This window comes from Gymnoscopelus microlampas (genome assembly GCF_963454915.1).
Source record: "Gymnoscopelus microlampas genome assembly, chromosome: 20".
Lineage (NCBI taxonomy): Eukaryota > Metazoa > Chordata > Actinopteri > Myctophiformes > Myctophidae > Gymnoscopelus > Gymnoscopelus microlampas.
The window spans coordinates 26,306,680-26,324,246 of NC_139957.1; the positions used below are offsets into that span (position 1 = coordinate 26,306,680).

At 44.3% G+C, this 17,567-nt stretch overlaps 1 protein-coding gene across 2 annotated transcripts in view; it reads left to right on the plus strand.

Moving 5' to 3' along the window:
* Nucleotides 1-5,694: 5,694 nt before the first annotated feature.
* asap3 (ArfGAP with SH3 domain, ankyrin repeat and PH domain 3) overlaps nt 5,695-17,567 on the plus strand; it is a 37,664-nt gene continuing 25,791 nt past the window's right edge. For both annotated transcript variants that reach the window (XM_084045345.1, XM_084045344.1), the window contains exons 1-3: nt 5,695-6,082; nt 11,422-11,494; nt 15,821-15,966. In XM_084045345.1, coding sequence (XP_083901471.1) covers nt 5,951-6,082; nt 11,422-11,494; nt 15,821-15,966 — 351 coding nt within the window. In that variant the 5' untranslated portion in view covers nt 5,695-5,950. The remainder of the gene's footprint in view (nt 6,083-11,421; nt 11,495-15,820; nt 15,967-17,567) is intronic.

A 17,567-nucleotide genomic window follows, 5' to 3' on the forward strand; every position in this document is an offset into this window, starting at 1 on the left:
CATGCTACAGCTCGTAAATAAGCAGGACTCAAAGGTGTGGGAGCTGATTGCACTATAAACAACAGTTACTAAATAGGTGTGTACTGTATGAATGATAATGTGTTGGATTTGTTGTCATGAAAAAGGTATATGGCAAACATTTGAATGCAGGGCTGTGTCTATCTGTATAATTTAATCCCACGCTACCCTCTCAGTTTCAAAGGTAGGCCTACTATGCAATCTAAAAGGAACGGAAAGTGTATGAATCATAAACAAGTTTGTCTAGCGTTTCTCTTTCACAAACCAACACCTATTTCTATGTAACCAGACAGACCCTTGTCATATTGACTGGTTATTTGATGAGTCACAGAGGACGGACAGGTATATTGTCACCTGAAGAGCATGAAGAGACTTACTATCAACAATCACATTAGTCTGAAACTGTTGCTAGGTGGATCACTTAGTCAGGGATCATTTACTATTTACATCACATAAGCTGCTACCAATGTGAAAACTGGCTGTTTCAGTAGCCTATCATAGTGGAGTTTTGCAGTTTGATGTTTCCCACAGAGAAAACTTTACTCTGTCTTATATTTTTCTCCATGCTTACCAATTTTTTGCCGGTAAATCAAGCAATCTCTCTCTCTCTCTCTCTCTCTCTCTCTCTCTCTCTCTCCCTCCCTCCCTCCCTCAATCTTCAATTCCTCCTCTCTTCACTCATGCATGTCGACCAGAAGAGGGGGATATTTTACGGTAAGCAAGGGCCCCCTGGTTTGACATAGGCAGTAAATTGATAGCAGGTCTGCTCGGGCTGAGTCAACAGGCTGGGGAGAAGTATAGTGTGTGTGTGTGTGTGTGTGTGTGTGTGTGTGTGTGTGTGTGTGTGTGTGTGTGTGTGTGTGTGTGTGTGTGTGTGTGTGTGTGTGTGTGTGTGCGCGTGTGTTGGGGTGGGGGGGTCTCTGCTGCTCCTCTGGGCTGCTGGGAAGCAGAAGGTAGTCCTGGGCTCCTGGCAGCCATTACTGGAACACATCACCTCATTACTCCCCTGTGTATGCACAGTGTGTGTGTGTGCATGTGATAAACAGCAGCCTGATAATTAACCATTTAAGCCCTATACGACAGATTTCGTAGGTGAACGATCTACAAGCTCACAACATAGCTTGTAGATCAGCATTTTTTTTTTTAAGTTGAAAAGATTTTCAAAACAGGGATGCCAGGGTGAAAGTGGTTAAGCATATTGATAACCCAAACCTCAATCAGAGGCTCTGGGGTCAGCTGGTGGACTGGAGATGAAGTCTCTTCCTTATCACAGAGGCCTACTATATAATGTAAAGGGGGGGCGGGGGCAAATGAGAGAGAAAGAAAGTAATTGAGCGCACATAAAACATAAGTAGTTGCCAGTTCTGAAGAAAAAAAAGGTGTTTTGACATGTGTGTGTGTGTGTGTGGGGGGGGGTCTAATAAGGAAGAGGGTGGAGACAGAGTGGGAAAACATTAAACGAGTCATTCACACTCGCGCGCACACTCAAGGTCCTCAAGTGTGTGTGTGTGTGTGTGTGTGTGTGTGTGTGTGTGTGTGTGTGTGTGAGTGTGTGAATGACTCATTTAAGGACAAGTCAAGGACAATAGTTTTTTACATGCACGTTTCAATAGGGCTTCCTTCCATCGTTTAGCATCCCTCTGCCACAATCCTGAGACTGAGAGTGTAAAAATTGACCCATTAAAATGGACTCTGTATTTTACTGTGCATCCTTCCTCCTTATGCTGTGCATTTTAACCACATGAACCCTACCGTCCCTATCTGGTGGCGAACATTCTGAGAAAATAGCAGATCTACAAGCTCACTTTGCATTGCAAAATGTTGTGAGCTTGTAGATTGACTATTTCCAGCAAAAAGACTTGGTGTAGAGGGAAAAAAGCGGTTCAAATACAGTTGCAACTCAGGTCGGGTTCACTAAGAATAGTGGGTTCAAGTGGTTAATACACCCCCCCCACCACCACCCCTGCACCATTCACTTATTGCATCTCTTCTCTCTGTCATTCCTCCATTTCTATTCTTTCCTGTCCCACTTTCCTCTCACCCCCTCCTCCCCCCTCCACTCCCTATCCTTGTGTTCTTCTCTATATTTTAGCCCATATTTTAGACAGAGCGGCTTGCTCTGTCTCACAATAGGAGGATCCAGGCTGAAACACACACACACACACACACACACGCACGCACGCACGCACGCACGCACGCACGCACGCTCGCTCGCACGCACGCACGCACGCACGCACACACGCACACACGCACACACACACACACACAAAAGCCCTGGTTTTGTCCTGGAGGCTGCTGGGAAATTGAAGGAGGGTATTGTTGGGACACAGCAAGCCTCAGCAGTACATCAACCAATGCATTGTGCACAGCAGTGCAGTGCAGCACATGCACTCGCACGTGCACGCACGTGCGCACGCACACACACACACACACACACACACACACACACACACACACACACACACACACACACACACACAGCACAGGACCACAATGGAAACAAGTCCCCAGGACTTTTTGTGTTATCCTTTTAGCCTTAATGTCCTACTGTACCACGTGATGTTTACATTTCTGACTAGTAAAGTATTCCATCAATCAAAAAAAGAAAACACGTGTGCATTCAATTGAACATTGAACAGAAAAACATATTAATAGCAAACATATGCAGGCATGAGAGCTGTCCTCTCTCTCTCTCTCTCTCTCTCTCTCTCTCTCTCTCTCTCTCTCTCTCTCTCTCTGTGCGTGTCTTTCTCTCAATCGCACACATACGCCATGCCATGGAAACAATGAACAGAATTAGGCCATGGAAATTATGGCTAGCAAACAATGCTCACCGCATTGTTTGGAATGCAATTCCTTATAAGAGCTTTCTATTTGCTAATGTTTTCAACACTGGAGTTTAGGGTTTTGCAACTTTTCCATTAAAGGCGGAGAGTGTAATCATTTTGATGGGAGTATTGCCTTGACTTGCAAGGAGAAAGAATGAGTGGTATTTGATTTGCCTACAGTGCCGTTTGACTGTGGTAAAGTGTGCCTCAAATGGTAGGATAGGACATTATATGGGAAAACATGGTTGTTAACCACTCCTTTAAGCTTCCCCCATAAAAGCTTTTGTGTGTGTGTGTGTGTGTGTGTGTGTGTGTGTGTGTGTGTGTGTGTGTGTGTGTGTGTGTGTGTGTGTGTGTGTGTGTGTGTGTGTGTGTGTGTGTGTGTGTACTTGTGTGTGTGTACTTGTGTGCATGCTCACACTGCAAGACAATCTCAAATGTCATAATTTGTTAATGTGTGTTATGCGTGTATGTATGTGTGCATCTGTGTGAGCATTTGTGTGTACGTGCATGCATGTGTGTGTAATTGTGTGCATGCTCACATATACTGTAAGACCTGGATCTAGAACATATTAATGCTCTTGTGTGCATGCATCTGTGTGTGCGTACGCACGTGCATGCATGTGTGTATGCCTGTAAAAACATAAAAAAAAGAGATTAACAACACACAAAAAGGAGTTTGTCTATCTTTGTGAATACAAACACAGCACCACTGTGAGCACATAGTGAAGGCCTGACATCCATCCCCTGCCATTCAATGAACAGAAATAATAACTTTCTGTGGTGGGAGAGAACACAAGACAGCCGTTTCACTAGATAGTGTCTCCATTTGCCCTCCCCTCTAGGAAATATGGCCATCTCAGATTGAGCTGCGGCTCATTCAGAATGCTTCTCTTTGTATATCAAATGTGGGCAAATATGTGGTTTTGCGGTTTAACCAAAGTGTTTGACTCTACTCGACTATATTTGGTCTTTACTGCAGTTTCCTAAAATCACCCACCTATGCTTTTTAAGTATGTTATTGTAGCAGTCTCCCCCCTCAGGCAAAAGCTCAGTGATGATGGAACTCTGTTGTTTGAGGTGGCAGGTCTGACAATAGCAGGTATGCAGGGCTTGGGTGTTCTTGCCCAGGTCAGAGCGGAGGGCCTTCATAGATCCTCCTCCAATGGGTTTCGAGATACATAAGAAGGGTGGAGGTCGGCTGTGTTTTCAGCCATCCAGGTGCAGGGCCCAATGAGGTGGATAATGTTACACACCACTACTGACACCATCTATCTCCTGGAGCTATGGCGAGGCTCTGCCTGGCACAGAGGTCTGCATGCATAAAACTTTGAACTTTCTTTTAATTCGCTTAGCCTACTGATTATCAAAGACATGCCATTGACACACCAAAACCATTATAGGGCAGGAATAGACATGGCTCTGCCTCCTCGGAAATATCAAAGTTTGAGTAGTTAAATCTGAATAGGACCCCTCATTGAGCTTGATAATGAATTCCTTTCGTCTGGACTGGAAAACTTTTTATTGTTTTTACTTAATTTCTATTTGCAGATTTTCATTCACAGTTACAGTCACAGTGCATGAGTTCATGTGTAACATTATCAAGCATCATATTCCAGTCCATTCATGAATATGCATCATTGTTAGTGGTGTCGTCTTGTTGGTATCTATATTCAGCCCGTTTCTCCCATTCTTCAAGGAATAGAGTCTCTTGCAATCTCAAGTTATGAGTTGGTTTCTCCATTACAAATATCTCCTCCACAATGCTCAGCCACTGCTCACACATTGGAGGATCTGCTTTGGATCATAGCCTTGCAATTGCTTTTTTTGGTCTGGAGAACTTATGTAAATAAAAAAATACATAAAAGTAGCCTAATCTTCGAGTTTCAATTGCGACATTTTTCAGATGCTCTGCTTGGCCCCCCATGCCCCAGAAAATAACCACCACCCAGTCATTGAAATTCCTCCCTCTACTCCAGTCCATGAGCTTTAGTCTGTGAATGAGGCATTCTCCATGGAGACCACACTTGCAGTCTCTATGGTTTGAATAGAGATGAGAGGACAGAGAGAGAAGGAGAGCAAGAGAGAGAGAGTGAGTGAGGGAGAGAGAGGGGGAGAGAGAGAGAGAGAGAGAGAGAGAGAGAGAGAGAGAGAGAGAGAGAGAGAGAGAGAGAGAGAGAGACGAGGGCAGAGAGACTCCATCTCTTCAACAGTGTGCCAAGAAGTACAAACATTCCCACGTGATGATGGCATCATTGCTCCCTCCCTCACAGAGCGCACAATAGCGCGCTGGTGCACCTCTCCCGCGTTGCCATGTCCGCTTATTGTAAGCGACTTTGGGCTTTTGTTTACTGTAAAGTTGCCTGTAAATATTGGTGATTGATTTTGGGTTGCGTTTTTTTGGCCTTGTTTCTAAAGTGCAGTTGCTTATTTTGGGCCAATATCCTAAAGGTTGTTATAAATCAGTGTCTCTCAAACTTTTTCATGCCCCCCCCCCTAATTAACATGTAGCCTACTTGGCCACAGATCTGAAAATATTTTGTGCCAGGGACCCCCATAGAATATTTGTGTATTTAAAATGTTTGAAAAACATACATTTTCCTAGAGTTTTCTTTGAAAATAGCAGATCTATGCGACGCGTTGTGAGTTTGTAGATCGTCTATTTTCAAACAGACCATGCATAATAGGTTTAAAGTGCTCATGATGTGGCAGTGGCCCATAGTTGCTTCTTTAAGGCTTGTTTTCCTAGACCTGGTTGCTTGTTTCTCTCGCAAAACCTGGCAACCCTGGTGCACCTCTCTCCACTCATGCATTGGTTCCACACACACACCACCAGTTTAGAGAGACGGGAGAGAGAGAGAAAGAGAAACACAACTCGGTCAAAGAAAGACTCAATAAGACCCGCTTCAGTCAAACTTTCAACGCCACATTTGCAGAGGAACTTTAACCACGAGGAATGTGAACTATTATTCCCTTCTTTCCTTTTGTGTTTTGAGGACCATTATCAATGGGAATACGACGGGGGCACATGAAACTTTGAGGAACTTTTCGCTGCACTATAACAGTAGTTGGAAGCCCTTTTTTCTTTTCACCTGAAAGAAACCATGCCGGAGAGACTGAGCATCTCGGACTTCGTGGTTCTGACCACCGAGGACATGGCCTCTCCGCCGGGGTCATCGTCCAGCTTTCAGTCCAAGATGACTGAGTGTCGGAACACAGTGTCAGCGGTGGAGGAGGTGAGAGGAACTAACACACCACACACACACACACACACACACACACACACACACACACACACACACACACACACACACACACACACACACACACACACACACACACACACACACACACACACACACACACACCTTCCTTTTGTCTGTTGTTTACCTGTCTAGACCAGTGGTTCTCAAACGTTTTCGTGTCAAGGACCCCCAAATTGACACTTATTACCCCACGGACCCCCATTTGAAAATATATGCCTCAGGGACCCCCATAAGAGAAGATTTTTACGGCTCTAGCAGTGATTCTAAACCATTTTAATTTCAAGGACCCCCAGTTTGACACGCATTAGGCTACGGACCCCTATTTAATGGCATCTCTATCTCTGGGACCCCAATTTATATAGTAAAATCAATGTTAATTTAACTCGGAGAGTGTACAAATGGAACACCTTCCAAATGGAACCAAATGGACCCGTTAGGGTCCATTTGTACACTCTCAGAGTTACAGACCCATAAGGGTCCATTTGGTTCCTATAAATCATTTAGCTGGGTATATTACCTGGTATCCCCTCAAGTACCCCTGGGGGTCCCCGGACCCCACTTTGAGAACCAATGCACTACACACACCTTCCTTTTGTCTGTTGTTTACCTGTCTAGAGCAGTGGTTCTCAAAGTTTTTAGCTTGCGACCCAAACTAGTGGAAATAGCAGATCTACAAGCTCTCAACATGTCGCATAAGCTTGTAGATCTGCTATTTTCATTACTTCTTAAAAGTGTCTTTTTCGAATTTATGGTATTCCTCAGATTCTTGTTTTTATTCATGAAATTCTTTTGGGAAATGTTCGATTAGATCTTTTGGGGTTTTTATTTTTGGACTAATAATTAAAATAATTTAAAAACAAAATGTAGGAAACACAAAAACCAAGGGTTATTTACTCGCGACCCATAAACAATGGTCCGTGACCCAGATATGGCTCCCGACCCACTGTTTGGGAAACGGTGATCTAGAGAAATCATGTGTCTCTGCTCTGCCATTAGTTGCAGGGTAACTAGATGATTGGATGGTTTGAGAACATTATAGCAAATATACGAAATGATGATCAAATCGTTTGAGATTTATAGCAAGTGCCCTTTGCTTTTACAGTGCAGCAGGTTACAGTAACATAAGAAGTTCCACTGTTGTTCACCTTTCACTCACATAAATGCAAGGCAAACTCCTGACAAAAAGCACACTTACACACTGTTTATAGACTAAATAATGGACACGAGACCCCCACCCACACACACACACACACACACACACACACACACACACACACGTCACACACACACACACACACACACACACACACACACACACACACACACACACACACACACACACACACACACACACACACACACACACTGTCACTGTGTGACCAAAATGTGGAAGAAGTGGGTGTCCAAAAACTCTTAGCCTATTGCGATAAAAATAGTTTTGGAAAGAGTGTTGATGATTCTCTGAACCACTGGAAAATGTAATGCAGTGCAGAACAGATTGTGTCTGTTCATGCCTTCTATCTCTATGCTATTCTTGTTTGGAGGGATACTGTATAGGACACAGGTCATAGGTTATGATCGTGGTGATTTATGCATCAGTTTGTCCACGGCTGAGTTGTATAGGGTTAAATAAGGTACTGCAGTAGTAAGTAGGTAGGCATAATACATAGAACACATGAATCAGACTGAAGACAGAACACACACACACACACACACACACACACACACACACACACACACACACACAGACACACACACACACACACACACACACACACACACACACACACACACACACACACACACACACACACACACACACACACACACACAATGATACGTACAGAACATACACATGACACAACACAGCAGACCAGAAGTGTGCCTATAGACATAATAGACTATTGTGTATGTGTGTGTGTGTGTGTGTGTGTGTGTGTGTGTGTCTGCATATCGGTGAAAGCCAGTACTGTATGTTTGAGTGCATGGTACCCATTGCTTCAAGGGCTGTTGGAGGTCTGTGGGTCTGTTTGTTTGTTTGTTTGAAATCAATTCTCCTTTGCCTGTGGTTCCAGACGTCTTATGCCAGACGAGGAAGCCATAAGGGAAGTTACTGTGAATTCCCCCGTAATACAAATAATCGCAGTGTCTGCACAAATAGATCTTCTGTCTGCTTATTCCGCAGAACAAAACATCCTGATTCACCATTATACTGTTACAGCCAATGACATCCTTTCTGTTTTCAGTCAGATTGACCAACAATCAACAGTTTTTTTGGGGTGGGGGGGGGGCTATATTCTCACAGAATGGTTGATAGAGCACATAAGTAAACTAATAAACTAATGTTAACATTTTGAACATACCGTAGTTGACAGATTCTGTTTAACAGACCAAATATGCATTATTATAAAATAAATGTGAATTTAAGATAATGATTTTATCCCACAAAAAAATGAATCCACAGCATTGTGGAACGGAGCTCTTAGGGTAATGACAGTCACATGTCTGAAATGTGTGAAAGGCTGTGAGAGATGGAAGGTTTACACTGTCTGGAGCCTGACCTCACCTCAACCAGCCCTGTGACGTGGAGACGGTCATGAGTGGACGGGGAGGCAGGAGGTCGGAGGAAGTGCTGCCAGATTTTGCGAAAGAAATGAGCAACTAGGTCTATGAAAACAAGCCCAGAAGAAGCAACTATAGGCCACATGAGCACTTTAAAACCTATATGCATCGGCTATTTGAAAATAGCCCATCTACAAGCTCAATGTGAGCTTGTAGATCTGCTATTTAAAAGATAAAAATCTTACGGCTCGGATCTTACGGGTCCCTGCCTCCCTGGCACAAAATGTTTGCAGATAGGGCGTGGTCCGTGGACAAATACATATTAATTGGGGGTCCTTGACATGAAAATGTTTAAACCACCGGTTAACAACAGAGAAAACAAGCCCAAATTTGCTTATAATAAGCAGACTTAAATGACATGGCAACACTGACAGGGAGAGGAGGTCGGAGGCTCTGGTGTCCGGCCCAAGAGTTTATATAGAAGACCGTTCTCGAGAGTTTGCCCACTGTATTTATGTGGGTCTAATATCATTATTTATGGTTATGACACGCTGGAAAATACATAACTGGAATACCTGCTATGGGAAGGGACGTGCTGGAATCCTACACATGTGCACACGCTCACAACAGGCACGCATACAAACAGACAGGCAGACAGGCAGACAGACAGACACACACACACAGATGTAATGCAACTTAATAATCAGCCCTATTATAGACTCATAGGCATAATATGCTCCCTGTGGTCTGCTCTGGACCAACAGATTGGTTAATGTGTGATCATGTGTGTTTAATGGAGGACCGCCGTTGCAGAAAGAGAGGGAAAAAATGGAAGGATAAAATGGAAGGATGAGTGTGAATGAAATAAGCGGCACACAAAGAACAGGAATGGTTTCGTTTCGTGGGCACAAAGTACCTTGTTTGAGGATGACACGGTTTGTTGGTCTATCTGTAAGTGAGTGAGTCATCTTGCCAGGTTAATGGAGTAAATAAGGGTCCGATATCACTTTGAGATCAAATTGCACACTCAGCTGCCAGGACGTGGCTTTTTGTAGAAAATAATCCTGTAGGGTGCACCTCTCTCTCTCTCTCTCTCTCTCTCTCTCTCTCTCTCTGATACAAAAACACACAGCAAAATCCTTTTTTCTCTCGGGAGTGTAATTGACCCTAATGTGGACCCGTAAGGGTCCGTGAAGTTTTAGCCGTGCAGACACGCTCTATGACAGCAGGTGAAACATGCAACCCCATGACGTGTGGAGGGTTTGTGTAACAGACAATAAGGAGGAGCAGGGAGGAGACGGCCAGTGGAGTGTCTGCTCAGACAGACTGACAGACAGACAGCATGCACCCTCATGTTTCAACACCAGCACATATTTGGGTGGAGCTGTTTTGCATTGTCCAACAGGGACATGTGTCCCTGTTGATGGGACTGTATACTGTACGTAGCATGTGTTTCTGTGTGTGTGATTTTGAATAGGTATTCGTTTTTGTATGACTGACTGATTATCGCTGTGTCCGCCTGTCTTCTGCAGAATTTATGCACCGTCGTGCAACTAAGTAAATCTGACTTTCCTGTGCTCCCCAACGGCTCTCCATCTCCCAACATGCACAACCTGTTGCCTCAACCTGTACTAGCTTACTGTGTTTATTTTCCGTCTGCCAGCTGGCTTACCAAACAGTGCCTGCGTGTCTCCGATCACTGTGCCCATGCATTGTCCACGTGCCATTACGCAATACCCACAGTGTCTTTAATTAGTGAACTTACACCAAGGGAGTGGACTGGACTGGGAAAGACCAGGGCGTGTAAACGGCAAGCAGAGGGGCAGAGTCTCTGTTCTACTGCTCTAGATTACAGGCCAATTAAGGTTATTTCGGGTGACATGTGGGAGGGGAGCCATTATATGTCTAGTTCTATGAAACAAGTCGCTTGTATTTAAGAAAAATCAAGTGGGCTGTACTTTCAAGCACACAGACCTGCTTGATTGTGCTGCTGCTGCTGCAATGGAGCCAATTGAACAGTTCTGTCATGAGCAAACCCCACCCATCTCACACTGCAAGAGACTTAAACAAACACTATGCATGTATGTGTGTGTGCTCTGCATAATTATGTGAAAGGATTTGCAAGGCAAGGTTCCATTTTTTTTTAAAGTCAGTTGAAACCATGATGACTTTTACGACACGGTTGTTCGACAAAGGATAAATAAGCTCTAAGTTGTTAAGCTGTTTGTCGCCAGTCTGTTATATGCAGTTTCATCATAATTTCTCACGCTAATATGTCTATCTGTCAGTCAGACAGGCAGACAGACAGACTCAGAGTCAGACTGTGAGTTTAGTGACATCAGCAGGGCTGACCATGACAGTGTAAGACTGAGCTGATTGCGTTGCTGGCAGGTGCTGACTCAGTCATTTACCTGAATCGCATACCGTGAGAAAACAGAACTCTTAATTGAAAACACACACACACACACACACACACACACACACACACACACACACACACACACACACACACACACACACACACACACACACACACACACACACACACACACACACACACACACACAGCATGAGAAATGTAAGCCAGACACGGTTCAAAATGAAACTCTGTGTTGGACAACAGAGCTTGTTTTTGTGAGAATCTTTAACTGCCCTAGGCCTAGGGCATCAAAGACATGAAAGGTTTATTTTCTCAACATTTGTTTTTTCAATGCCACATGTATATTATTTTCTTTGTTGTATTTCAGTCTCTGGAAATGGACCAGGGGACGTTGCAGAGGATGAAAAAGATGATCAAAGCTATACACACTTCTGGACTGAGTAAGTTTCCGCAACTCTTAAACATACACGGCACGCTCACACCACACATAATCAGTGATTCTCAACCTTTTTAAGTTCAAGGACCCCCAGCTTGATATACACTAGGCTAGGCCACAGGCCTCTAGGGCTGTCACGATTACAAATTTAAGTTGACAATTCATTGTCACACAAATAATTGCAATTTACGTGTCTTTGGCATTGAGCAGTGGAACATATGAATACAAATTGAATTTCTGTTTGCCTTTTAGGCTTCGTAATCCGATATGACAAATAACTTAAATATATAAAGGAATTACTGACATATTTAATAAGTTCATGGACATTTTATAAATAATAGCTGAAATAGCTCTAGATCTACAAGCGTGTAGATCTGTTATTTCAGTTATTTTCTACATTTGACAACATGGAAACGATTATGACGATTCTGCAAAAATAATGCATCTGAAATAGATGTCTGATTATGTAATAATTGTGACAGGCCTAGCCCCCATTTGATAAAAAACACTGAAATCTACACTACACTAAAATCATCAGTGTTAATTTAACTGAGAGTGTAGAAACGCACTCGGAGTTACTGACACATAAGGGTCTATTTGGTTCCTAACTATCATTTAGCTGGGGACCCCCAGAAACCCCTCAAGGACCCCTGGGGGTCCCTGGACCCCATGTGTTGAGAACCAGTGGACTAAATCAAATGTGACCACTTATACCTAATGGACTGACTGTATTATGATGAACTATTTCTCACCAAGCATGCTTCTTCCGGCCCGTACGGCTGGCGTAGCGGTCCGGTCACCTAGGCTGCTGATGCAGCCTGACAGGGTGTCGTGGGTTCGAATCCCGATCCTGATGACCTTTCCTGTGACTTCCCATCTCTCTCCCCCCATTTCCTATCTAATAAAGGCAGAAAAAGCCCCAAAAATATATTTAAAAAAAAAAGAGGGAAAAAGGGAAAAATAATTTCAACATTATAAATACAAACACATGTCTATTGGCGGTTGAGTTTTAGGAATGAAATGATTTAATTCCTAAAACTAATCCATTTGCGATTGAGTGCTGCTAGAATAGTTATGGCTGTGTGAGCTGTTCAATGCTCAGGGGAGCCTCCGTGGACAGATGACATCATGATCACAATGTGTTACTGTAGTGTAGGTGGAGTTGTTTATGAGTAAAGCCCCTCGTTATGTGGCCATGGCGTGTGGGATGAGGAGTAATTGTGATTACTGAGGTCTGTGTGTTTCCAGGGTCCTCGCATGTGTGTGTGTGTGTGTGTGTGTGTGTGTTTGCATGTTTACTGTAAAACTGTCATGTGCACAGTTTTCCTCGCATGTGCTTGCTTGCATTTGTGTATGTATGAATGAGTGTGCACTCGTGCTTTTGACCGTGTGTCCAATTAGATGGCGTGTGACCTGTGTAGGATGTGTGTCAGGTCTGCTGTGTGAGCTGCCCCACCCAACGTGTCTTCCACCAATGAAACCATTAACTTACTTGCATACAACAATGAAGCCTTCAGTGTTCAACAGTCCGCCAGAGCCCCACAGGTCAAGGAGTTTAAGTGTGTGTGTGTGTGTGTGTGTGTGTGTGGTTGTATGAGAGTGAATGAGAGTGTATGCGGGTGCTTAGCACGTTTTACGTCATCATGCCTTCCCATCATCCACAAGAATCACTCAAACGTTCAAAACAACAGTCATCCATTGAACACGATCACCTCCAAAATGCATGTTGGAGAGAGAAGGGGGTTCAGAACGGATGTTTTTCAGTTGGGGTTTTTCTCTGAGCCTCACAAGCCTGGTTCCCATTTCCCCTCAACTCATAGTTTTTGAGAAATCATGAGTCAGGGGACAAGCACCCCAGAATTAGGCAACCAGAGTTGTGTAGGTCAGTAGTAGTACTGCTACAGTACACGGGTTAGATGATACACTTACTACAAAACTATTTTTCAATATTCTCTGTTTGTCACTGTCTCAACATCTCTCTACCTCCTTTTAAAATGTTCTCTCTTTTTTCCTCCTTTCTCTTCCTTCTCCTCTCTCCTTTCCTTTTAAGTAGAATCGTACGGGGCGCTTCGCTTCCAGTAATGTGAGGACTGAAGCAGAGCGCCCCTCTCCCCCACCCCTGCTGAACCCCTCAATCAGTCCTGATGTTTCTTATGATGAACAGCAGTCCACACACACACACACACACACACACACACACACACACACACACACACACACACACACACACACACACACACACACACACACACACACACACACACACACACACACACACACACACACACACACACACACACACACACACACACACACACACGCACACACACGCGCACACGCACGCAAAAACACATGCACGCTTGTCTATATTCCCTTTTTTCACTCTCTGCTCCTTCTAATGGCTGATTTATACTTTGTCATATGACGGAGTCGTGCACCGGCAAAAACAGCCATGCTCTTCAAGCTCACAACACGTCGCGGATGCGCTGCGTTGTGAGCTTGTAGATCAGCTATTTTCGGCGCACGCCTCCGTCGTACGATGAAGTGGAAATCGGGCTTATCCTCCTAACCACCACTTCTCCGCTGGCCTCTGCCAAGATGCTGTGGTGTGTGTGTGTGTGTGTGTGTGTGTGTGTGTGTGTGTGTGTGTGTGTGTGTGTGTGTGTGTGTGTGTGTGTGTGTGTGTGTGTGTGTGTGTGTGTGTGTGTGTGTGTGTGTGTGTGTGTGTGTGTGTGTGTGTGTGTGTGTGTGTGTGTGTGTGTGTGTGTGTGTGTGTCTGTGTGTGTGTGTGTGTGTGTGTGTTCTCTGGCAGAGTGACAGTCTTGTGGTTCTCCAGTGGTTTCTAGTAGTTTAAGGTCATCCATCAGAGCTCCACTGTGACTCAGTCGTTTGTCCGCTTGATATACAGATGTTTGCTGTTAGTTGCACTTTGATTTCTAGTTATGTTATTAGTCAGTACATCACTAATACATTCAAAGCAAATTCTGTTGTTTATTAAGACTTTGTGCCCTTTGCTTTTCGTTTTTCTTTCTTTCTCCTCTTCTCTCTCTCTCTCGCCCTCTTTCTGCTTAAGCAGAACGTTTTCCTACAATACTTCCACGTTCTCTCCCATAATTCACTGTTCTTTTGCCATAAACTGCTTTTTTGGAACGCTCTTGTTCCATTCACTGCATTTGTCGACCCGTGTCTGACAGATACAGTCCTTTTACCATAGCCATAGTATTGTCCTGGATTCCAGACAAGACCAGACCAGAGCCATGGAGACATACTGGCTCTTTTATGCTGCTTATTTCTATTTCTTTCTGTTTAGTCTGCTGTGGATATTTCCACTGCCAGGCCCAGTTCAGGCCAGTCTTGTCCAATCCATACTGTATGCTCTCTCTCACTGGCTGCTTCTATTCTCTATCTACAGCTAGTCAAATGTCAGTGCCTGTCCCCTAAATGTTCCAGGGTCAATGAAAGCATTTGTATACTAAACGGGACTAAGGAGACATTGTTGGATAATTCAAATAGGGTTTAAAAAAACTGGGACAAAATATTATACACAACATAGCATGGTGGGATGAGGGAAATTGTGAATGGAGATATTCATTAACAAAACAGTAAACACCCATCTACAGTGTCTCAAAATGTTATATGACTGACTGTATTCACACCCTGTAGGGTTGGGGCCCCCATCCCCTGAGTATGATAAGGAAGGGGGAAAACGACCATGTAAATATGAACCATGGCCTTCAGGTCTCACTAACATTTGTGTTAATATCTCTGTTAGAGTAGGGTTCAATTAATAGCTTGAGCCACTTATTTTATAAGTCTACGATGGCGTCTCACAACGAACATAGCCGATCTACGGAGCTCAGCCAGTCGATATAAACTTACCAAACCGGGAGATCACAAAGGTCGCGACCCTGGGGGAAAGTGACCTTTGGAGGTCTGGAGAAACATCAGTCTCCCTGACTTATGAGCCTCGGCCTGTCTCCCAACCCAGGACGAGCGGGAAGGCTGCTCCTGATTTAGTCCATATGCTTGGTGTAACCATGACGAGAGTTAACTACAGGCCAGATGCAACCTCATTAAAGTTTTCATGACATAGAACTGGAATGGCAGGCTGTGTTCTCATTCTACTTCCATATTGGAATATATTATATATAACATAATGTATTTTGTATGTCATATAGCACTCTAAAGCTCTATTTAGGTATACTTCATGCAACGCATTCTAATCTTGAAAATCTGTTCTTTTTGGCAACACTGCTGTGCGACTATAAGTTAAAATGCTACAAACACTCGATTTATAGTGTGTTAACCTAACTGTGCATGTTGTTTTCAGACCACGTGGAGAACAAGGAGCAGTACATTGAGGTGTTGGAGAACTTGGGGAACAGCCATCTGACCCAGGACAACAACGAAGTGTCCACAGGCTTCCTAAACCTGGCCGTGTTCACCAGAGAGGTCACAGCACTCTTCAAGAACCTGGTGAGAGAGAGAGGAGATTGAGGAGAGGAGGTGCACGAAAGGAGGAGGACATGGGGGGGCAGGATGAGGAAAAGGAAGGAGTGTAGAGGCTTCCTCAAATTAGCTGTCTTCACCAAAGTTCAACCGCGGTTCCCGAAACCTGTTGAGGAGAGAGGAGGAAAGCTGGATGACAGCAGGATAGAGGGAGGAGGAGGTGATGGGAAATTGGAGAGAGGTGTTGTTGGGGTGGGGGAAGAGGGGGGGCTTCCTTAAATGAGCTGTCTTCACCACAATTCAACCACATGCTGCAGAACCTGTTGAAAAGGGAGGTACTAGTGGGGAGGGAAAACAAAGACTGTTGACTCCGTACATCTGTTCACAGAGGGAGGGAAGCTTTCTGTTCAACCTATACATTAGTTTAGTATTACATGGTAAAATAGATCTGATGTGGTTCTATAACTCCATCTCCTCTGTTAACGCACATCCTGTGCTGTTGACTTAAATGAGACCTGGGTGTTGAGTGGTCGTCAAAACACTGGCCGCTCCACGCACACAGCGCCATCACTAAGCAGTGATTTAACCATGTTATATGAGGCCATTAAACTGTGTGTGTGTGTGTGTGTGTGTGTGTGTGTGTGTGTGTGTGTGTGTGTGTGTGTGTGTGTGTGTGTGTGTGTGTGTGTGTGTGTGTGTGTGTGTGTGTGTGTGTGTGTGTGTGTGTGTGTGTGTGTGTGAGAGAGAGAGAGTCAGAAGAGAAGAATTATGAATTGGAAGGCCAAAAGGGCACAGGAGCATTTCTGTCAGTGGCAGGAGAGCACCAAATCCATCAAGAGTGTGTGTGCATGCATTTATGCGTGGCCTGTGTCTACATAACTGTACGGGGAGTGTTTTTTTTAAACAGCTGCACACGGGCGCCTCTTGACTCTCCGAAATCTGGAGCAGTCCGGAACCCTCCCACTGATAGTCTCCATAGCGATGATAATTCATCCCAGGCGTCTTATATGCGAGTGGGACACACCACACACAGAAATAGACCCCCTCCCCCTCTCAGTTGTCAATCAAGGCCATGCAGAGGAGAGGGAGCAGGCCTTAAGGAAGCAAGCATCGAGGAAAACTAACCCAAGGTTGATTTAAGGACTCATACTGTAAATTCAACCTGAGTGCTCTCATATGTGTTGTGTGTGTGTGTGTGTGAGAGAGATAGTTGGCTTATGCATGCATGTGTGCATGAAAGTGTATTTGTGTGTCTGTGCACGCAGGTATGCATTAATGTGTTGGGCAGTGTGCCTGTGTTTCTGTGTGTTCAGTGTTTTGGGAGCTGGTATTTCCCAATGTCGGAACAGCAGGCTTGTCCTGACCTCATGCGTTGGAGGCCACCCAAAACAATCAGGGAAGGTTGAACTCTCCTCCTCTAGTCAATATCAAGGTGAACTCAATGGTCAGCTCAGTCAAGGAAGTGGTTGGATATTTATTTTCTTTAAGAGGTCACTACGAAGAGACACAGCAAGAGTTTTTTCCCTGAGACCATCAGAGCACTGAACAATGACAAAACAAAACAAAACTGCCATAAGTCAAACGCCTTCAATCTGTAAACACCCTTTTTGCTCACAACAGAGCTTACG